Genomic DNA, 23,013 nt, shown 5'->3' with positions numbered 1-23,013 from the left:
CCAGCTCAACATCAGACCCTCTGAGTCCCTGTTGCATGGGGCCCACGGCTCTCCCAGCTCAGCATCATACCCTGTGAGTCCCTGCTCCATGGGGCCCACGGCTCTCCCAGCTCAGCATCAGACCCTCTGAGTCCCTGCTCCATGGGGCCCACGGCTCTCCCAGCTCAGCATCAGGAGCCTCTGAGTCCCTGCTCCATGGGGCCCACGGCTCTCCCAGCTCAGCATCAGACCCTCTGAGTCCCTGCTCCATGGGGCCCACGGCTCTCCCAGCTCAGCATCAGACCCTGTGAGTCCCTGCTCCATGGGGCCCACGGCTCTCCCAGCTCAGCATCAGACGCTGTGAGTCCCTTCTCCATGGGGCCCATGTCTCTCCCAGCTCAGCATCAGACCCTCTGAGTCCCTGCTCCATGGGGCCCACGGCTCTCCCAGCTCAGCATCAGACCCTCTGAGTCCCTGCTCCATGGGGCCCACGGCTCTCCCAGCTCAGCATCAGACCCTGTGAGTCCCTGCTCCATGGGGGCCCACGGCTCTCCCAGCTCAGCATCAGGACCCTCTGAGTCCCTGCTCCATGGGGCCCTCGGCTCTCCCAGCTCAGCATCAGACCCTGTGAGTCCCTGCTCCATGGGGCCCACGGCTCTCCCAGCTCAGCATCAGACCCTGTGAGTCCCTGCTCCATGGGGCCCACGGCTCTCCCAGCTCAGCATCAGACCCTCTGAGTCCCTGCTCCATGGGACCCACGGCTCTCCCAGCATCAGGAGCCTCTGAGTCCCTGCTCCATGGGGCCCACGGCTCTCCCAGCTCAGCATCAGACCCTGTGAGTCCCTGCTCCATGGGGCCCACGGCTCTCCCAGCTCAGCATCAGACCCTCTGAGTCCCTGCTCCATGGGGCCCACGGCTCTCCCTGCATTGAACATCAGACCCTCTGAGTCCCTGCTCCATGGGGTCCACGGCTCTCCCAGCTCAGCATCAGACCCTGTGAGTCCCTGCTCCATGGGGCACATGGCTCTCCCAGCTCAACATCAGACCCTCTGAGTCCCTGTTGCATGGGGCCCACGGCTCTCCCAGCTCAGCATCATACCCTGTGAGTCCCTGCTCCATGGGGCCCACGGCTCTCCCAGCTCAGCATCATACCCTGTGAGTCCCTGCTCCATGGGGCCCACGGCTCTCCCAGCTCAGCATCAGACCCTCTGAGTCCCTGCTCCATGGGGCCCACGGCTCTCCCAGCTCAGCATCAGACCCTCTGAGTCCCTGCTCCATGGGGCCCACGGCTCTCCCAGCTCAGCATCAGACCCTCTGAGTCCCTGCTCCATGGGGCCCTCGGCTCTCCCAGCTCAGCATCAGACCCTGTGAGTCCCTGCTCCATGGGGCCCACGGCTCTCCCAGCTCAGCATCAGACCCTCTGAGTCCCTGCTCCATGGGGCCCACGGCTCTCCCAGCTCAGCATCAGACCCTGTGAGTCCCTGCTCCATGGGGCCCACGACTCTCCCAGCTCAGCATCAGACCCTGTGAGTCCCTGCTCCATGGGGTCCACGGCTCTCCCAGCTCAGCATCAGGAGCCTCTGAGTCCCTGCTCCATGGGGCCCACGGCTCTCCCAGCTCAGCATCAGACCCTGTGAGTCCCTGCTCCATGGGGCCCACGGCTCTCCCAGCTCAGCATCAGACCCTCTGAGTCCCTGCTCCATGGGGCCCACGGCTCTCCCAGCTCAGCATCAGACCCTGTGAGTCCCTGCTCCATGGGGCCCACGGCTGTCCCAGCTCAGCATCAGGAGCCTCTGAGTCCCTGCTCCATGGGGCCCACGGTTCTCCCTCCATTGAGCATCAGACCCTGTGAGTCCCTGCTCCATGGAGCCCACGACTCTCCCAGCTCAGCATCAGACCCTGTGAGTCCCTGCTCCATGGGGCCCACGGCTCTCCCAGCTCAGCATCAGACCCTCTGAGTCCCTGCTCCATGGGGCCCACGGCTCTCCCAGCTCAGCATCAGGAGCCTCTGAGTCCCTGCTTCATGGGGCCCACGGCTCTCCCAGCTCAGCATCAGACCCTCTGAGTCCCTGCTCCATGGGGGCCCACGGCTCTCCCAGCTCAGCATCAGGAGCCTCTGAGTCCCTGCTCCATGGGGCCCACGGCTCTCCCAGCTCAGCATCAGACCCTCTGAGTCCCTGCTCCATGGGGCCCACGGCTCTCCCAGCTCAGCATCAGACCCTGTGAGTCCCTGCTCCATGGGGCCCACGGCTCTCCCAGCTCAGCATCAGACCCTGTGAGTCCCTGCTCCATGGGGGCTACGGCTGTCCCAGCTCAGCATCAGGAGCCTCTGAGGCCCTGCTCCATGGGGCCCACGGCTCTCCCAGCTCAGCATCACACCCTCTGAGTCCCTGCTCCATGGGGCCCACGGCTCTCCCAGCTCAGCATCAGACCCTGTGAGTCCCTGCTCCATGGGGCCCACGGCTGTCCCAGCTCAGCATCAGGAGCCTCTGAGTCCCTGCTCCATGGGGCCCACGGTTCTCCCTCCATTGAGCATCAGACCCTGTGAGTCCCTGCTCCATGGAGCCCACGACTCTCCCAGCTCAGCATCAGACCCTGTGAGTCCCTGCTCCATGGGGCCCACGGCTCTCCCAGCTCAGCATCAGACCCTCTGAGTCCCTGCTCCATGGGGCCCACGCCTCTCCCAGCTCAGCATCAGGAGCCTCTGAGTCCCTGCTCCATGGGGCCCACGGCTCTCCCAGCTCAGCATCAGGAGCCTCTGAGTCCCTGCTCCATGGGGCCCACGGCTCTCCCAGCTCAGCATCAGACCCTGTGAGTCCCTGCTCCATGGGGCCCACGGCTCTCCCAGCTCAGCATCAGACCCTCTGAGTCCCTGCTCCATGGGGCCCACGGCTCTCCCAGCTCAGCATCAGGACCCTGTGAGTCCCTGCTCCATGGGGCCCACGACTCTCCCAGCTCAGCATCAGACCCTGTGAATCCCTGCTCCATGGGGCCCACGGCTCTCCCAGCTCAGCATCAGACCCTCTGAGTCCCTGCTCCATGGGGCCCACGGCTCTCCCAGCTCAGCATCAGACCCTGTGAGTCCCTGCTCCATGGGGCCCACGGCTCTCCCAGCTCAGCATCAGACCCTCTGAGTCCCTGCTCCATGGGGCCCACGGCTCTCCCAGCTCAGCATCAGGAGCCTCTGAGTCCCTGCTCCATGGGGCCCACGGCTCTCCCAGCTCAGCATCAGACCCTCTGAGTCCCTGCTCCATGGGGCCCACGGCTCTCCCTGCATTGAACATCAGACCCTCTGAGTCCCTGCTCCATGGGGCCCACGGCTCTCCCAGCTCAGCATCAGACCCTGTGAGTCCCTGCTCCATGGGGCCCACGGCTCTCACAGCTCAGCATCAGGAGCGTCTGAGTCCCTGCTCCATGGGGCCCACGGCTCTCCCAGCTCAGCATCAGGAGCCTCTGAGTCCCTGCTCCATGGGGCCCACGGCTCTTCCAGCTCAGCATCAGGAGCCTCTGAGTCCCTGCTCCATGGGGCCCTCGGCTCTTCCAGCTCAGCATCAGGACCCTGTGAGTCCCTGCTCCATGGGGCCCACGGCTCTCCCAGCTCAGCATCAGGAGCCTCTGAGTCCCTGCTCCATGGGGCCCACGGCTCTCCCAGCTCAGCATCAGACCCTCTGAGTCCCTGCTCCATGGGGCCCACGGCTCTCCCAGCATCAGGAGCCTCTGAGTCCCTGCTCCATGGGGCCCACGGCTCTCCCAGCTCAGCATCAGACCCTGTGAGTCCCTGCTCCATGGGGCCCACGGCTCTCCCAGCTCAGCATCAGGACCCTGTGAGTCCCTGCTCCATGGGGCCCACGGCTCTCCCAGCTCAGCATCAGACCCTGTGAGTCCCTGCTCCATGGGGCCCACGGCTCTCCCAGCTCAGCATCAGACCCTGTGAGTCCCTGCTCCATGGGGGCCACGGCTCTCCCAGCTCAGCATCAGACCCTGTGAGTCCCTGCTCCATGGGGCCCACGGCTCTCCCAGCTCAGCATCAGACCCTCTGAGTCCCTGCTCCATGGGGCCCACGGCTCTCCCAGCTCAGCATCAGACCCTGTGAGTCCCTGCTCCATGGGGCCCACGGCTCTCCCAGCTCAGCATCAGACCCTGTGAGTCCCTGCTCCATGGGGCCCACGGCTCTCCCAGCTCAGCATCAGACCCTCTGAGTCCCTGCTCCATGGGGCCCACGGCTCTCCCAGCTCAGCATCAGGAGCCTCTGAGTCCCTGCTCCATGGGGCCCACGGCTCTCCCAGCTCAGCATCAGACCCTCTGAGTCCCTGCTCCATGGGGCCCACGGCTCTCCCAGCTCAGCATCAGACCCTCTGAGTCCCTGCTCCATGGGGCCCACGGCTCTCCCAGCTCAGCATCAGACCCTGTGAGTCCCTGCTCCATGGGGCCCACGGCTCTCACAGCTCAGCATCAGGAGCGTCTGAGTCCCTGCTCCATGGGGCCCACGGCTCTCCCAGCTCAGCATCAGGAGCCTCTGAGTCCCTGCTCCATGGGGCCCACGGCTCTCCCAGCTCAGCATCAGGAGCCTCTGAGTCCCTGCTCCATGGGGCCCTCGGCTCTTCCAGCTCAGCATCAGGACCCTGTGAGTCCCTGCTCCATGGGGCCCACGGCTCTCCCAGCTCAGCATCAGGAGCCTCTGAGTCCCTGCTCCATGGGGCCCACGGCTCTCCCAGCTCAGCATCAGACCCTCTGAGTCCCTGCTCCATGGGGCCCACGGCTCTCCCAGCATCAGGAGCCTCTGAGTCCCTGCTCCATGGGGCCCACGGCTCTCCCAGCTCAGCATCAGACCCTGTGAGTCCCTGCTCCATGGGGCCCACGGCTCTCCCAGCTCAGCATCAGGACCCTGTGAGTCCCTGCTCCATGGGGCCCACGGCTCTCCCAGCTCAGCATCAGACCCTGTGAGTCCCTGCTCCATGGGGCCCACGGCTCTCCCAGCTCAGCATCAGACCCTGTGAGTCCCTGCTCCATGGGGGCCACGGCTCTCCCAGCTCAGCATCAGACCCTGTGAGTCCCTGCTCCATGGGGCCCACGGCTCTCCCAGCTCAGCATCAGACCCTCTGAGTCCCTGCTCCATGGGGCCCACGGCTCTCCCAGCTCAGCATCAGACCCTCTGAGTCCCTGCTCCATGGGGCCCACGGCTCTCCCAGCTCAGCATCAGGAGCCTCTGAGTCCCTGCTCCATGGGGCCCACGGCTCTCCCATCTCAGCATCAGACCCTGTGAGTCCCTGCTCCATGGGGCCCACGGCTCTCCCAGCTCAGCATCAGACCCTGTGAGTCCCTGCTCCATGGGGCCCACGGCTCTCCCAGCTCAGCATCAGACCCTCTGAGTCCCTGCTCCATGGGGCCCACGGCTCTCCCAGCTCAGCATCAGGAGCCTCTGAGTCCCTGCTCCATGGGGCCCACGGCTCTCCCAGCTCAGCATCAGACCCTCTGAGTCCCTGCTCCATGGGGCCCACGGCTCTCCCAGCTCAGCATCAGACCCTCTGAGTCCCTGCTCCATGGGGCCCACGGCTCTCCCAGCTCAGCATCAGACCCTGTGAGTCCCTGCTCCATGGGGCCCACGGCTCTCACAGCTCAGCATCAGGAGCGTCTGAGTCCCTGCTCCATGGGGCCCACGGCTCTCCCAGCTCAGCATCAGGAGCCTCTGAGTCCCTGCTCCATGGGGCCCACGGCTCTCCCAGCTCAGCATCAGGAGCCTCTGAGTCCCTGCTCCATGGGGCCCTCGGCTCTTCCAGCTCAGCATCAGGACCCTGTGAGTCCCTGCTCCATGGGGCCCACGGCTCTCCCAGCTCAGCATCAGGAGCCTCTGAGTCCCTGCTCCATGGGGCCCACGGCTCTCCCAGCTCAGCATCAGACCCTCTGAGTCCCTGCTCCATGGGGCCCACGGCTCTCCCAGCATCAGGAGCCTCTGAGTCCCTGCTCCATGGGGCCCACGGCTCTCCCAGCTCAGCATCAGACCCTGTGAGTCCCTGCTCCATGGGGCCCACGGCTCTCCCAGCTCAGCATCAGGACCCTGTGAGTCCCTGCTCCATGGGGCCCACGGCTCTCCCAGCTCAGCATCAGACCCTGTGAGTCCCTGCTCCATGGGGGCCACGGCTCTCCCAGCTCAGCATCAGACCCTCTGAGTCCCTGCTCCATGGGGCCCACGGCTCTCCCAGCTCAGCATCAGACCCTGTGAGTCCCTGCTCCATGGGGCCCACGGCTCTCCCAGCTCAGCATCAGACCCTGTGAGTCCCTGCTCCATGGGGCCACGGCTCTCCCAGCTCAGCATCAAGGCCCTGTGAGTCCCTGCTCCATGGGGCCCACGGCTCTCCCAGCTCAGCATCAGACCCTCTGAGTCCCTGCTCCATGGGGCCCACGGCTCTCCCAGCTCAGCATCAGGAGCCTCTGAGTCCCTGCTCCATGGGGGCCCACGGCTCTCCCAGCTCAGCATCAGACCCTCTGAGTCCCTGCTCCATGGGGCCCACGGCTCTCCCAGCTCAGCATCAGACCCTGTGAGTCCCTGCTCCATGGGGCCCACGGCTCTCCCAGCTCAGCATCAGACCCTCTGAGTCCCTGCTCCATGGGGCCCACGGCTCTCCCAGCTCAGCATCAGACCCTGTGAGTCCCTGCTCCATGGGGCCCACGGCTCTCCCAGCTCAGCATCAGACCCTGTGAGTCCCTGCTCCATGGGGGCTACGGCTGTCCCAGCTCAGCATCAGGAGCCTCTGAGGCCCTGCTCCATGGGGCCCACGGCTCTCCCAGCTCAGCATCACACCCTCTGAGTCCCTGCTCCATGGGGCCCACGGCTCTCCCAGCTCAGCATCAGACCCTGTGAGTCCCTGCTCCATGGGGCCCACGGCTGTCCCAGCTCAGCATCAGGAGCCTCTGAGTCCCTGCTCCATGGGGCCCACGGTTCTCCCTCCATTGAGCATCAGACCCTGTGAGTCCCTGCTCCATGGAGCCCACGACTCTCCCAGCTCAGCATCAGACCCTGTGAGTCCCTGCTCCATGGGGCCCACGGCTCTCCCAGCTCAGCATCAGGACCCTGTGAGTCCCTGCTCCATGGGGCCCACGGCTCTCCCAGCTCAGCATCAGACCCTGTGAGTCCCTGCTCCATGGGGCCCACGGCTCTCCCAGCTCAGCATCAGACCCTGTGAGTCCCTGCTCCATGGGGCCCACGGCTCTCCCAGCTCAGCATCAGACCCTCTGAGTCCCTGCTCCATGGGGCCCACGGCTCTCCCAGCATCAGGAGCCTCTGAGTCCCTGCTCCATGGGGCCCACGGCTCTCCCAGCTCAGCATCAGACCCTGTGAGTCCCTGCTCCATGGGGCCCACGGCTCTCCCAGCTCAGCATCAGACCCTCTGAGTCCCTGCTCCATGGGGCCCACGGCTCTCCCAGCTCAGCATCAGGAGCCTCTGAGTCCCTGCTCCATGGGGCCCACGGCTCTCCCAGCTCAGCATCAGACCCTCTGAGTCCCTGCTCCATGGGGCCCACGGCTCTCCCAGCTCAGCATCAGACCCTGTGAGTCCCTGCTCCATGGGGCCCACGGCTCTCACAGCTCAGCATCAGGAGCGTCTGAGTCCCTGCTCCATGGGGCCCACGGCTCTCCCAGCTCAGCATCAGGAGCCTCTGAGTCCCTGCTCCATGGGGCCCACGGCTCTCCCAGCTCAGCATCAGGAGCCTCTGAGTCCCTGCTCCATGGGGCCCTCGGCTCTTCCAGCTCAGCATCAGGACCCTGTGAGTCCCTGCTCCATGGGGCCCACGGCTCTCCCAGCTCAGCATCAGACCCTCTGAGTCCCTGCTCCATGGGGCCCACGGCTCTCCCAGCATCAGGAGCCTCTGAGTCCCTGCTCCATGGGGCCCACGGCTCTCCCAGCTCAGCATCAGACCCTGTGAGTCCCTGCTCCATGGGGCCCACGGCTCTCCCAGCTCAGCATCAGGACCCTGTGAGTCCCTGCTCCATGGGGCCCACGGCTCTCCCAGCTCAGCATCAGACCCTGTGAGTCCCTGCTCCATGGGGGCCACGGCTCTCCCAGCTCAGCATCAGACCCTCTGAGTCCCTGCTCCATGGGACCCACGGCTCTCCCAGCATCAGGAGCCTCTGAGTCCCTGCTCCATGGGGCCCACGGCTCTCCCAGCTCAGCATCAGACCCTGTGAGTCCCTGCTCCATGGGGCCCACGGCTCTCCCAGCTCAGCATCAGACCCTGTGAGTCCCTGCTCCATGGGGCCACGGCTCTCCCAGCTCAGCATCAGACCCTCTGAGTCCCTGCTCCATGGGGCCCACGGCTCTCCCAGCTCAGCATCAAGGCCCTGTGAGTCCCTGCTCCATGGGGCCCACGGCTCTCCCAGCTCAGCATCAGACCCTCTGAGTCCCTGCTCCATGGGGCCCACGGCTCTCCCAGCTCAGCATCAGGAGCCTCTGAGTCCCTGCTCCATGGGGGCCCACGGCTCTCCCAGCTCAGCATCAGACCCTCTGAGTCCCTGCTCCATGGGGCCCACGGCTCTCCCAGCTCAGCATCAGACCCTGTGAGTCCCTGCTCCATGGGGCCCACGGCTCTCCCAGCTCAGCATCAGACCCTGTGAGTCCCTGCTCCATGGGGCCCACGGCTCTCCCAGCTCAGCATCAGACCCTGTGAGTCCCTGCTCCATGGGGGCTACGGCTGTCCCAGCTCAGCATCAGGAGCCTCTGAGGCCCTGCTCCATGGGGCCCACGGCTCTCCCAGCTCAGCATCACACCCTCTGAGTCCCTGCTCCATGGGGCCCACGGCTCTCCCAGCTCAGCATCAGACCCTGTGAGTCCCTGCTCCATGGGGCCCAGGGCTGTCCCAGCTCAGCATCAGGAGCCTCTGAGTCCCTGCTCCATGGGGCCCACGGTTCTCCCTCCATTGAGCATCAGACCCTGTGAGTCCCTGCTCCATGGAGCCCACGACTCTCCCAGCTCAGCATCAGACCCTGTGAGTCCCTGCTCCATGGGGCCCACGGCTCTCCCAGCTCAGCATCAGGACCCTGTGAGTCCCTGCTCCATGGGGCCCACGGCTCTCCCAGCTCAGCATCAGACCCTCTGAGTCCCTGCTCCATGGGGCCCACGGCTCTCCCAGCTCAGCATCAGGAGCCTCTGAGTCCCTGCTCCATGGGGCCCACGGCTCTCCCAGCTCAGCATCAGACCCTGTGAGTCCCTGCTCCATGGGGCCCACGGCTCTCCCAGCTCAGCATCAGGAGCCTCTGAGTCCCTGCTCCATGGGGCCCACGGCTCTCCCAGCTCAGCATCAGACCCTCTGAGTCCCTGCTCCATGGGGCCCACAGCTCTCCCAGCTCAGCATCAGACCCTCTGAGTCCCTGCTCCATGGGGGCCCACGGCTCTCCCAGCTCAGCATCAGACCCTGTGAGTCCCTGCTCCATGGGGGCCACGGCTCCCCCAGCTCAGCATCAGACCCTATGAGTCCCTGCTCCATGGGGCCCACGGCTCTCCCAGCTCAGCATCAGGAGCCTCTGAGTCCCTGCTCCATGGGGGCCCACGGCTCTCCCAGCTCAGCATCACACCCTCTGAGTCCCTGCTCCATGGAGCCCACGACTCTCCCAGCTCAGCATCAGACCCTGTGAGTCCCTGCTCCATGGGGCCCACGACGCCCCCAGCATCAGCATCAGACCCTGTGAGTCCCTGCTCCATGGGGCCCACGGCTCTCCCAGCTCAGCATCAGACCCTGTGAGTCCCTGCTCCATGGGGCCCACGACGCCCCCAGCATCAGCATCAGACCCTGTGAGTCCCTGCACCATGTTGGGGGCATGGGTCACCCAGCATTCATATCAGGACCCCTGTGAGTCCCTGGCCCTTGGGACAAGCCTGTGCCTGTCCCAGCATTCATCATCAGGTCCCGAGCCAGGCTTACAGCGAGGTCCACATGTACAGCTTATACCGCACGTCTGCAGGGGCAGCCGGGCCCCGCGTCCAGCTGCAGTTCATGAGTCGGATGTTGTAGATGACGCACGATAGGTTCTGGGCTCCGGAGCCCTCCTTTCCTGGGAAGACAAGACAGCCAGATCGTCACCGACAGCCATGTCCTCACCAGCGCCCCGCCGGCCATGCGGACACCGGGCACCGTAGGAAACGTGCTCAGTGGCCTCGGAGACCTTACCTAGGTTTTCAAAGGTCAGCTGGTATGAGAAGTCCTGGCCCTCAGAGGTGGCGTTGATGGTCAGCGTGGCCCCCCTGTGCAGGACGGCGCTGGAAAAGGTGCAGAAGTAGGTGTCGTTGTTTCTGACCTGCAAGCCGCAGAAGCGAGAATAAATGTTCCACCTGTGTGTGGGCTCCCTGCGATCGGATTCGATCCTGCGACAGTTGCCGCGACTTGGAGCGGGTGGGGGACCCTGACAAGGACCCCGTCCTTTTTGATTGCCGAACAGGCAATGTGAGATGAGTTTCAGCTGTACAACAGCGTGGTTCACCATTTGTAAAGGTTATAAAATAACATTTCGCGGCTTCCCAGGTGGCGCTATGTGGTACAGAACCCTCCTGCCAACGCAGGAGAAGCAAGAGACCCGAGTTCGATCCCTGGGTCGGAAAGATCCCCTGGAGGAGGACGTGGCAGCCCACTGCAGGATTCTTGCCTGGAGAATCCCATGGACAGAGGAGCCTGGCGGGGCTACGGTCCATGGGGTGGCAAAGAGTTGACGATCACTGCAGAGAGTTAGCCTGCATGCACACGCTCCGTTTTTAGTTACAACATAAGGAGCTCCAACCAGTCCATCCTAAAGGAGATCAGTCCTGGGTGTTCATTGGAAGGACTGATGCTGAAGCTGAAACTCCAATACTCATGCCACCTCGTGCGACGAGTTGACTCACTGGAAAAGAGTCTGATGCTGGGAGGGATTGGGGGTGGGAGGAGACGGGGACGACCGAGAATGAGATGGCTGGATGGCATCACCGACTCGATGGACATGAGTTTGAGTGAACTCCGGGAGTTGGTGATGGACAGGGAGGCCTGGCGTGCTGTGATTCATGGGGTCGCAGAGAGTCGGACACGACTGAGCGACTGAACTGAACTGAACTGAATATTGGTTCAGTTCCCTGTGTTGTGTCATATGTCCTGGTAGCTTATTAACTCATGGTAGTTTGTTCCTCTCACTCCTTTTCTGTTAGCTTCCCCTTCCCACTTCCCTATCCCCGCTGGTCACCACTAGTTTGGTCTGCGCATCTGTGAGTCTCCTTCTGTTTTGCTATATTCCCTAGCCTGTGGCATGTTTTAGATTTCACGCACAAATGATATCATCCGATATTTGTCTTTCTCTGCCCGACGTGTTTTGCTCTGCCAATACCCTCCAGGTCCATCCACGCAGCTCCAAATGGCAGCTGTTTGTTCTTTTTCATGGCTGAGTAGTATTCCATTGCGTATACATACCACACCTTCTTTATCGCTTCATCCGTCATTGGACACCTAGGTTGCTTCCATGTCCTTGCTATCGTGAACAGGGCTGCTGTGAGCACTGGGGTGCTTGGATCTTTTCAAATTAGGGTTTTGAGGATCCTGAAACATGCCCACTTTGGCCTGAAGATTTTTCAGCGCTAAAGGCAGTTAAGAATCAATAAATGCAGAGCCAGTTGTGATCTGCATAAAAGCAGGCATAGATTTCCCCTCGTGAAAGGTGGCATACGCATCCTATCGTATCCATATCAGATCCGGGAGGTTGATCTTTACCACTTAGATGGGGAAGTAGCTTCAAGGCGACCTCGTAAAATAACTTTTTTTTCTTTCTTACACTGCACCGTGGAGCTTGTGAGATTTCAGTTCCTTCACCAGGGATTGAACACAGCAATGCAAGCCCAGAGTCCTAACCGCGAGGAACTTAAGGAAGTTAAACGAACTGTAACTTAAGGAACTTAAAACACTCTTCATCTTCCATTTGTTTCCTTCAGTTCAGTTCAGTTCAGTCGCTCAGTCGTGTCCGACTCTCCGCGACCCCATGAATCACAGCACGCCAGGCCTCCCTGTCCATCACCAACTCCCGGACTTCACTCAAACTCAGACATACTTCTCAATCATTTCCCCACAGTTTTTCAGCCCCAGAAACCCAGATCCCATTTTCTTTGTCTTCTCACGTTTTTGTAACTTACTACCTTTTGTTAAAAAGCCACACAAACTCCCTAGTCCGATCACTTCATTTCTGTTCTGCGAAGCCTCGTTTATGTGAAAATTAGAAATGTCGGGACTTCCCTGGTGATCCGTGGTTAAGACTCTGCACTTGCAGTGCAGGGGGGCTGTGGATTCGATTCCTGCCAGGAGAACTAAGGTGCCATATGTCGTGTGGCCAAAAAAAGAAAAAGAAGAAGTGAATAAACTGGGATGCCTTTTCTCCTGGAAATCTGGCTTTCGTCCACTTCTTCTGCAGACCCCCGTCACTGAACCTAAGAAGATGGAGGAAGTACGTTTTCCAGCCAAGAATGTTAAACAGTGAGAGGCTCAAGAGGCATTTCACAGGGAAATTCAAGACTGACAAGGAGCAGACAGACCCACAGGACGTGAGCCACCAACACCCACCTGCGGCTCTTGGCTGGTGTCGGGGTCAAGGGGCGTCGCTATCCCGCATGTCTGCTGAGTCACGATCCTCCGGGAATTCCAGCTTAATATTTTTTTCCTTGAATCTAGCGTCACGTTTACAATAGGAGATTCCTTCTCTCCTGCTGTAAGTAAAAACCGGACGAAAAGGACAGTTAGGGAGAATCAGGGCTTCCCTGGTAGTTCAGACGGTAAAGAATCCGCCTGCAGTGCAGGAGACGCAGGTTCTGTCCCTGGGTCAGGAAGAGCCCCTGGAGGAGGGCACGGCGACCCACTCCAGGATTCTTGCCTCTGTCCCGGGCACAGAGGAGCCTGGCCGGCTACAAGAGTCACACACAACTGACTAAACTGGGGGACTAAACCACCACCAACATACAAGTATAGTATATGAATATATTATAATGTATAAATACATGTATAGTACATACACATATTATCATATATAAACATATAGCTTTATATTTATGTATTATGTATTATTAATTCTGTTATTTCCTATATTATATAACATACATTTTGTATTATTATGTTAAATATATTATACAATAAATATAACAGACATATATAATACATATATTTATATATAAGTAAATATATAAAATTCCTGGTGGCTCAGAGGTTAAAGCGTCTGCCTCCAATGCGGGAGACCCGGGTTCGATCCCTGGGTCGGGAAGATCCCCTGGAGAAGGAAACGGTAACCCACTCAAGTATTCTTGCCTGGAGAATCCCATGGATGGAGAAGCCTGGTAGGCTACAGTCCACGGGGTCGCAAAGAGTCGGACACGACTGAACGACGGAACGGAACGGAAAATATAACTGTAAATATGACACAATATATTACAGTACAATATAGAGCACATATGTCTATAATATTGAGAGGGTAACGGGCAGGAAGGCCAGGGCTTTCTGAACGGAGGAAATAGGGTGCAAGTGTCAGATATTTTTTATCTCTCTCTTAAGCCGCAGGAAGAAATAAACTAGTGATGTATTTTTTTTCCCCTCTCTATGCAAATTCAGAAAGAGATTTCTCCTAAAATACTGTGTTGCCAGAATGACGCCTGGTTCCACCTGAACTTAACTTTTCTCAGAGCTTGAGCTAACCGATGCATTTTTCTTACAGAAGTGTTTGTCTTAAGCTATGCTAATGTACTACGCGTTTACCCCAGACCCTTGTCTTCAGGTCAGTTCCGCCTAATGGCTCAGAACTGACTTGACAAACCAGTATCTTATACTTGTAAATTGTTCTCTTAATCTCTGTTAATGAAACTATCTACTTGTACGGGAATCTGCTTTTCTTCAAGATGCATGTCAGTCGTTTTATGGCCTGGGATGACTCACCTGCTGCCAAGATTATCTCAAAATGCATCTTGTGAGTGAAGGGCCCGATCCACTCTCTGCGTTTTGAAACATTTCCTTCCTTTAATTAGCAGACTGCTAGTGACTACATAACATCCAGCTGAAGACCAGCAGCGGGGCACTCTTTCTGCCCCCTTCTGACGCCTATGTCAGAAGCTTTCACTGTCTCTTTGACACTTTAATAAAACTTTATGACACAGAAGCTCTTGAGCGATCAAGCCTCGTCTCTGGCCTCGGATGGAATTCTTCCCCAGAGGCCAAGAATCCCGGCGTGTTTGTGTGGTTCAGCAACCCCCTTTCAATATGTGACTATGTTCAGGACGACGTAGGGATTCACCAGTTTTAAAGGTGGTCATTCCCTGACAGTTATTATAAAACATGGGACATATTCCCCGCGTTTTACACTCCATCCTCATGTCTTATCTATTTTGTAGTTTGATCTCCTTCCTCTTATAAATCCCTGCCCCTGTCTTGCCCACCCCGCAACTTCCGTCTCCACACCGGGAACCGTTAAACTGTCTGCTACCCCTGGGAGTGGGCTTCTTTTCTGTTACATTCACCAGTTACCTGTATGTTTTAGATGCCACATATGAATGACACCACACAGTATTTGCCTTTCTCTGCAATTAGCTATTGTATTCTGATGTGGACCGTTTTTTTCCTGTCTTTTACCGAATCTGTTACAACACTCCTTGTGATTTATGTTTGGCTTTTTGGCCACGGGACACGCTGCGGGGGGCTCTTAGCTCCCCAACCAGGGGTTTGAACCCACACCCTCTACATTGGAAGGGGGAGACCTAAACCACTGGAGCACCAGGGAAGGACCTAAGCGAGCTCTTTAACGTGAACAACGCAGGGACACTCAGGAGCGCGTGAAAGATGGTGGGCACCGCCAATCATCAGAGGGACGCAAATCCAAGCTTTGGTGAAACGCCGCGTTGTCCCCATGAGATCAGCTGTGTGTTGTGCTCAGTCAATCAATCGTGTCCGACTCTCTGTGAACTCATGGACTGAAGCCTGCGAGGCTCCTCCGTCCAGGGGATTCTCCAGGCAAGAATACCAGAGTGGGTTGCCATGCCCTCCTCCAGGGGAATCTTCCCCACCCAGGGATGGAACCCACGCGTCTAACGTCTCCTGTATTGACAGGCGGGTTCTTTTAGTGCGACCTGAAAAGCGGTGCCACAGAGATGTCTACCCATAGTAATAATTTGAAGAACCAGAAGATAATCGTTGGAGACAATGCGTAGGAGCCGGAACCCTCCGTGTGGGTGCTGGTGTAACTGAGCGGCTTCCCCTTTCTGGGCGTTCAGGAAGGAGGAGGGGACGGGTGAGCTGTGCGTGTGTGTGTCTGGGGGTGGTGGTGTGCGGTCCCGGGGAGCCCCCTTTGAGCTGGGCATTGGCGTGAAGGAGCTGGTGCTGGAGAGGTACCACCTGCCGGGACAAGCCTGCCCTGAACGAAGACATGCTCACTAGCCGCCTCAACTTCTCAAGTCTTTTCTCTGCTTGGCCTTTTCAGATGCATATAAATCTTTTACCTGGCTAAATACAACCTCTGGCCAGAGCTGACCCTGGAAGAAAGGTGCGCCCGCCTCCCCAGTTTCCTAGGAGGAGAGAACCCAGCTGCAGCTGGAACCTAGCTCCAAACGGCAAACCCACCGGAGGTAATGGGTAGTGGTCGTTCAGTCTCTCAGTCGTGCCCGACTCTTTGTGACGCCATGGACTGCAGCACGCCAGGCCTCCCTGTCCATCACCAACCCCCAGAGCTTGCTCAAATTCATGTCCATTGACTTGGTGATGCCATCCAACCATCTCAGCCTCTCTCATCCCCTTCTCCTCCTGCCAGGTTCAGAGTTTTTCTTTCCAATGAGTCAGCCCTTTGCATCAGGTGGCCGAAGTATTGGAGCTTCTCACATCAGGTAATGTGTTGGACTTGCTTCTGTCATGGGGTGAGGTATCTTTCCATCTGAGTGACCTCATTAGCGAGCTGCCCGCGATGCACAATCTGCTCTGGTTCTGGGCTTATTTCACAAGAAGATTGTTTTCTTTCTCTGCCCGCTTCACAGAGAGGCTTCCCGGGAGTTTTCAGGGGATTTTGTTTTCAATGATGGAAAGCTGGCTTAAAACTCAACATTCAGAAAGCTAAGATCACGGATTCCGGTCCCATCACTTCATGGCAAATAGATGGGGGAAAAATGGAAACGGTAACAGACTTTATTTTCTTGGGCACCAAAATAACAGCAGATGTTGACTGCAGCTGTGAAATGAAAAGACGCTTGCTCCTTGGAAGAAAAGCTATGACAAAACTAGACAGCATCTTAAAAAGCAGAGACATCACTTTGCCAACAAAGGTACATATTGTCAAAGCTGTGGTTTTTCCAGTGGCCATGTATGGATGTGAGAGTTGGACCATAAAGAAAGTTGAGCGCCGAAGAATGGATGCTTTTGTGGTGTTGGAGAAGACACTTGAGAGTCCCTTGGACTGCAGGGAGATCCAGCCAGTCCATCCTAAAGGAAATCAACCCTGAATATTCATTGGAAGGACTTATGCTGAACTTGAAGTTTCATTACTTTGGCCACCTGATGGGAAGAGCCGACTCATTGGGAAAGACCCTGATGCTGGGAAAGATAGAAGGCAGGATGAAAGGGGACGACAGGGGATGAGATGGTTGGATGGCATCACTGACTCAATGCACATGAGTTTGAGCAAACTTTGGAAGATACTGAAAGACAGGGAGGCCTGGCGTGCTGCAGTCCATGGGGTTGTAGAGTTGGACACGACCGAGTGATTGAATGACAACAACCCTAATATAGGCAGCAAATCTGACATTCCAGCTGAGTTTGGGATCTGGGGCTGGAGCTGTAGGACTCTCCCTCACCTGTGAGTCCCTGATTCTGCTGAATGGTAAAGGTATCCACCTCTAGAATGATTTGTAAGAAGACCCCCTTCACCTAGCAGCGATGGATGGTACTCCAGGTCATGAGAGACTTTGTCCTTTCAAGGGTTAGGAGGGCGGCAGCCCCCACTACATGTTGGACTCCCCAGCGTTGGAAGACTTGCTGGCACTTACCCAGGACTGTGGCGCGTGCTGAGTTCAGGAGTACCAGGAGGCTTACAAAATCCAACAGGACCACCATGCTGCAGACCTGAGGCTGGACCTAAACCTCCAAAGAGGAGACAGCAGTTCAGAAAACAGATTCCAATCAAGGCAGGAGGACTTCCTTCTTAGCACAACCTCCAGGCAGTCGTTGGGAATCAGAACCTAGCTGCTGGAGCCTTTGTGAGTAGAGACAAATGGTAGGCCCAAGGCACTTGGCTCGAGGCCAGACAATGTTGCCTCATATCCCAAAGTGGCTGCCATGGACCTGCATTCTCATTACATACCCCTTCTTCTGTTCACAGGTGGCCTCACCTCTTCCACCTCTCTAAAGGGTTTTTGGTTTGTTCATATGTCCTTATTTGGTCAGCAATATTCCATCAGAGCACAGTGTGAGGTTACCATCCTCCTTGTACACCTCTGGGTTACCTGGCATGATCATAGCCCATTTTTGTAAAATTTTTTACTGGAAGATAACTGCTTTGCAAAATTGTGCTAGCTTATGCCATACATCAACATGAGATTCCCTTGTAAATTCTGTTTGAAACTCTATCCAAAGCATCAGAAAATTTAACACATATTTATGATGACAAGTCTCACAAACTGGGATTAAAGAAACATTTTCTGGGCTCTAACCAACCTGTTTTTCTCCCCTCAGCCCACTACCACTGGTCCACATTACTGCTGCTGAGAGGTATACTTGGGAGTGGCTAATCAATATTATTTTAAGCTGATACTCTCCTAAGTGGTCAGTGAGGGTCTGGGGAGGTGACACCCCCAATGAAAAGAAGGGATGTATGATGAGGATGCTGGGTCCACAGCATCCACTTTGGGGCATGAGGCAACTGTCTGTCCCTGAGTCAGGCACCCTGTTTCTTCCATTTTCTTCTGCTCGCAAAGGCCCCTGCAGGTAGGAACACTCTGAGCAACAACCTAGCGGATAAACCATGCCTTAGGAAGATCAGCTGACTCCTAAACACTTACCTCCCCTTTGAGAAAACTGCTCCTTTCACCAGGGCAGCAAGAAAATAAAAGTCTGTAAGAAGTCCTAGAATATTCTGATGGAGGTTCTTTTTATGTTTGGTGATTACAGGATGTGTTTTGTGCATTTGAGTAGATTTTATTTTTTCCTCTGATGTCTTCACGACTCTATGAAGACAAAGAAATGGGCACGCCCTTGCTGCTTGCACAGAAGTGATCAGGAGGGAAGCTGCAGGCAGCCTACCTGACAATGAAACACCTTTGCAGGGGGAGCTGATAGCAGCCAGGAGGCCACCAACCACATGGGGCGCAAGGACGCTCGGCATTTCGGCTTCTTCTGGGGGACGGCGGCCAACCTCCTTTGAAGACGAATTCATCTCCGTATCTAGGGTGGCCTCCTTTCTGCCCTACATCTCAGCAGTGAGCCAGAAGCCTTCCTATTTAGGACGGACCGAGGCAGGGAAGGACAGGGCTTCAGGAACCCACAGCGTGCGTGCCAACTGGACGCCTCTTCCCTGGCGGGTGGGGAGGAACAGGACGTGATCGGGCGGGGGAGGGTGCGCAACGGCAGTGCCGCCTCCATTTTCATAGATTCTGTCCCCGAGGAGTGGGGCTCTTTGCTTCCTGTGGCCGAAACTCGTGCATCACCCCAGCGTTTGGAGAGGTCTCAGCTCTGCCTGCGTGTGCTTTCAGGGGCGTGTGCGAGAGTCCCCAGAAACGTCTCTGACCATCATCACCTCACCCGCCGCCTGTATCCTGCACGTCTCCATGAAGTCAACTGCCTCCCGGGCCATTTTTGCTGCAAACGCTCATTTCTTCCCTTCCTGATTTGGCTGAGCTGGGGGTGAGCTGCCACATGTGGGGTCTAGTCCCCTGACCAGGGATGGAAGCCACGCCCCCTGCATTGGGAACGCGGAATCTCAGACACTTGGCCACCAGAAAAGTCCCAGACCCTCACCTCTCCTGCTTATGGCTCAGCCGTGTCCGACTCTTTGCAGTTCCACGGACTGCAGCCCCGCCAGGCTCCTCCGTCCATGGGATTTCCAAGGCAAGGATACTGGACGGGGAGGGGGTTGCCATTTCCTGCTCCAGGGGATCTTCCCAACCCATGCCTCCTGTTTCTCCTGTTTTGGCAGGCAGATTCTTCACCCACAAAGCCATCGGGGAAGCCCCTCACTTCTTATCCGTGGACAGACATCTCCATCTGTATTTCTAAGTCGTGACGGGGACGCTTTGAAACGTAGCCCCGGCATCTTGACGTCCCCGAAGATAAGGAAACGTCATGAAATGAGTTCTGAAGATGGACTCGGTCTGGTACCCATCCACATTCTTCCTGAGGTCCCCGTGCCTGTGTGCGTGCTCACTCACTCAGCTGTATCCGACTCTTTGAGACAGCGTGGAGTGTAGCCTGCCAGGCTCCTCCGTCCACGGAATTTTCCAGGTGAGAATACTGGAGTGGCTTGCCATTTGCTTCTCCACCCAAGGAACCTAAACGTCCCCACTGGCTACCGATGGCTCCCAGATGCTTCACAGCGCAAGGCACGGAAAGGCTTCCTGGGGGAATCTGACGGTGGTCCAGCGATGACGACTCTGCACCCTCTGGGTTCGATCTGAGATCCAACAAGCCACGCGGTCAGGAGGTTAAAAAAAAAAAAGCTTCACTTGTTTCTGAGCACAGGCTGACATCCCCCGCCACTTCTGTTAACTTTCATGAGCATGGAGTGAAGGTGATCTCAGTTCTGTGCTTTCTGGGGGAGAGACGCACCCCATACCCTCACTGGCGCGTCATCAGGAGCCGGGTCAGAGGGAGCTATGTCCCCACCGAGGGTCTGTGTCCCCAGCGAGACCGAAGGGGATGGGAGTGGAAATCAGTCCCGTGCGTGCTGTCCCAGGAGAACAAAACCGTCAAGGACTTCATAGCTTAAAGACACCCCCAAAGGAAATATTTCACAGGTAGATAGGCTTCCCAGGTGACGCTAGCGGCAAAGAATCCACCTGCCAAGGCAGGAGACCCAGGCTCGATCCCTGGGTCGGGAAGATCCTCTGGAGGAGGGCATGGCGACCCACTGCAGTCTGCTTGCCTGGAGAATCCCACGAACAGAGGAGCCTGGCGGGCTACAGTCCATGAAGCTGCAGAGAGTCAGACACGGCTGAGCGACTAAGCACGCATGCAGATAGCACAGCGTACAGAGTCACGCCCCACCAGACAGAGACTCCCCGCCACGTCAGTCAGAAATGCAGAAGAGCCGGTGTCCACCCTTCCCTTCCCGAAGCTCGTCTCTCCCAGACTCCGATTTCCCGTCCCATCACAAACCCACGTGGTCAGAGGATCCTACTGGCCAGAGCAAGCCCGCCCTAAAGATGGGGGAACCGTCCACTTACCGGTCCGTCAACTTTCTGGGTCTTTCTTGCTCAACTGTCCGAATCCGGGGCTCCTTGAAGCCGCTGTCCTGCCCGCCCGGGGTACGTGGCGGGTGGGCAGTGCTGGACACCTTGGTAGCAGGTTTTCTAGGTGGGGAGGCCCCCAATGCCCTTCCGGATGTAGGATTTGGAGGCCGGTACGACAAAGAGCCTGAGTCTGGTCCTCCGCACCAAGACGCTGTCTCTCTCTCCTCTCTTTAAATGGAGCCTCCCCTAGGTCAGTAATTGCAGAAATAATCTTCTATCAGCAGAGCCTTCCTCGTCACGGAGTGACCGGCCCACGGTTATCATCATCTCAAGGAACAGGAAGTGTCATAACACAGTCCGTATTCCCTCTCGAGCAAGTAGCCTGCCCTTCAATTTTTTTGTTTGGTTTAATCAACCTCCCAAGGTTCCTCTTTTAGCAGCAGGGGGGCTGGATGGCCACTTGGCTTTCCTGCATCTCCTGGTCGGGGGTGGCGGTGTGTCAGCTCGGTGTCCCCGTGTTCGGGAAACTGGCTTCTCCTTAGAGCATCTTCTCTGTACACTGGGGAGTTTGTTCCCTTTCAGCTCGGAAGCTCTGCCGGAGGCTGTGACTGGCTCTTGCCTGGGTCTGTGTCCCCCGGGGGCCTGGGGGCGGAGGGAGGGAAGAACTGAGCTGACTTTCAGCCTATCTCTCCCTAAGGAATGACTCACAGCCCTTTGCCATCAAGCGTTACTGAGTCGTGTCTGACTCTGCTACCCCACGGACTGTAGCCTGCCAGGCTGTTTCCAGTTTCCCCATCTATTTGCCATGAAGCGATGGGACTGGATGCCATGATCTTCGTTTTATGGATGCTGAGTTTTAAGCCAACTTTCTCACTCTCCTCTTTCACTTTCATCAAGAGGCTCTTTAGTTCCTCTTCACTTTCTGCCATAAGGGTGGTGTCATCTGCATATCTGAGGTTATTGATATTTCTCCCGGCAGTCTTGATTCTCTCAGCTTCCCTGGTGGCTCAGAGGTTAAAGCATCTGCCTGCAATGTGGGAGACCTGGGTTTGATCCCTGGGTTGGGAAGATCCCCTGGAGAAGGAAATTGCAACCCACTCCAGTATTCTTGCCTGGAGAATCCCATGGATGGGAGAAGCCTGGAGGGCTACAGTCCATGGGATTACAAAGCGTCGGACATGACTGAATGACTTAACTTTAACTTTGAACTTTCAATATTGATTCCAGCTTGTGCTTCTTCCAGCCCAGCGTTCCTCACGATGTACTCTGCATATAAGTTAAATAAGCAGGGTGACAGTATACAGCCTTGACGCACTCCTTTTCCTATTTGGAACCGTCTGTTGTTCTATGTCCAGTTCTGACTGTTGCTTCCTGACCTGCATACAGGTTTCTCAAGAGGCAGGTCAGGTGGTCTGCGATTCCCATCCCTTTAAGGATTCTTCAGTTTGTTGGAAGCCACACCATCAAAGGCGTACTCAGTGAGGCAGAAGTAGGTGAAGATGAGACTGGAAAACGTCTGCTCTGGCCCTGAGGCCCCGGGGTGGCAGGAACTGCAGGCACCCAAGGGTGCGAGCCGCCCTAGCCCTGCGGGATTCCGTGTGGGACCTGACTCAGGGGAGGAGATGGAGGATGCGCAGAGGCCGTGAATCTGCGAGGCCACGTCCTGTTTCCACCTCTGACGCGGCACACACACCCACGGAAGGACCGGGGATGCCTAGCGTGGCCCCCGGAGCGAGCAGGCACCACCCACTGCAGAGGCCGTCCCCCCGTGTCTCAGACAGAGAGACGGGGCTCCCCGGGACCCTGCGGCCCTAACCAGTCAGCCAGCGCCGCGGGGGGCTCGTCTGAGAGAGAGAGACAGAGACACGCGGCCGGAAGCAGTGCGAGTTGGCAGTGACTCAGTTTCTCCTGCGGTTCCGCCCACAAGTGACATTTCCTGAAGTCTCACTTTTCTGTCTTAACTTCTGGGTTTCCTCACATAAAAGACAGAGTCAGCCGGGGCCCGGTTTTGCTGCAGAAGACCCTGATACGCTTTGTCGATAGCGGCTGTTTATTTTCTCCCTCCTGGCTTCGATGATAATTTCATATGATCGCTGTGTGCTCATTTGCTCAGCCGTGTCGGACTCTTAGCCGCCCCGTGGACTGCAGCCCACCAGGCTCCTCTGTCCCTGGGATTCTCTAGGTAAGAACCCTGGAGTGGGTTGCCATGCCCTCCTCCAGGGCATCTTCCTGACCCAGGAGTCGAACTCTTCTCTCCTGTGTCTCCTGCATTGGCAGGTGGATTATTACTAGTTGACTTTATTTTTTCACGTTTGGCTTTTCAGATACACCTAGCAGGAGGCACAGCGTGCCCGTGGACCTCCCCTATTTTCCCGTGAGCCCCCTACTATGAACATCCTGCAGCAGGCAGGTGGTGCATCTGTTACCATGGATACATTGACAGCTGCAGCTGCTGCTAAGTCGCTTCAGTTGTGTCCGACTCTGTGTGACCTCATAGATGGCAGCCCGCCAGGCTCCCCCATCCCTGGGATTCTCCAGGCAAGAACACTGGAGTGGGGTTGCCATTTCCTACTCCAATACATTGACAATGATACACTGCTATTAGCTGGGATGTGGTGAACATATTCCTGGGGTGGTC

General features: G+C 57.4%; 1 protein-coding gene across 2 annotated transcripts in view; it reads right to left on the bottom strand.

Annotated features, from left to right (window-relative positions):
• The window catches only part of LOC129534918 (granulocyte-macrophage colony-stimulating factor receptor subunit alpha-like), a 50,481-nt gene extending 27,746 nt beyond the window's left edge, over nucleotides 1–22,735 (bottom strand). Inside the window, exons 1-5 of one of the 2 annotated variants that reach the window (XM_088833612.1) lie at nucleotides 20,370–22,735; nucleotides 16,980–17,073; nucleotides 12,538–12,680; nucleotides 10,138–10,264; nucleotides 9,892–10,021 (exon numbers count right to left, since the gene is read on the bottom strand). In XM_088833612.1, coding sequence (XP_088689738.1) covers nucleotides 9,892–10,021; nucleotides 10,138–10,264; nucleotides 12,538–12,680; nucleotides 16,980–17,046 — 467 coding nt within the window. In that variant the 5' untranslated portion in view covers nucleotides 17,047–17,073; nucleotides 20,370–22,735. The remainder of the gene's footprint in view (nucleotides 1–9,891; nucleotides 10,022–10,137; nucleotides 10,265–12,537; nucleotides 12,681–16,979; nucleotides 17,074–20,369) is intronic. The other variant, XM_088833611.1, reaches the window with a different exon arrangement.
• Between the last annotated feature and the right edge of the window lie 278 nt (nucleotides 22,736–23,013).

Source organism: Moschus berezovskii, chromosome X (genome assembly GCF_049115385.1).
Source record: "Moschus berezovskii isolate FMDL1 chromosome X, NW_MosBer_1.0, whole genome shotgun sequence".
Classification (NCBI taxonomy): domain Eukaryota; kingdom Metazoa; phylum Chordata; class Mammalia; order Artiodactyla; family Moschidae; genus Moschus; species Moschus berezovskii.
The sequence above is the reverse complement of the archived record's forward strand: the minus strand, read 5'-3'. Positions and strand labels throughout refer to the sequence as shown.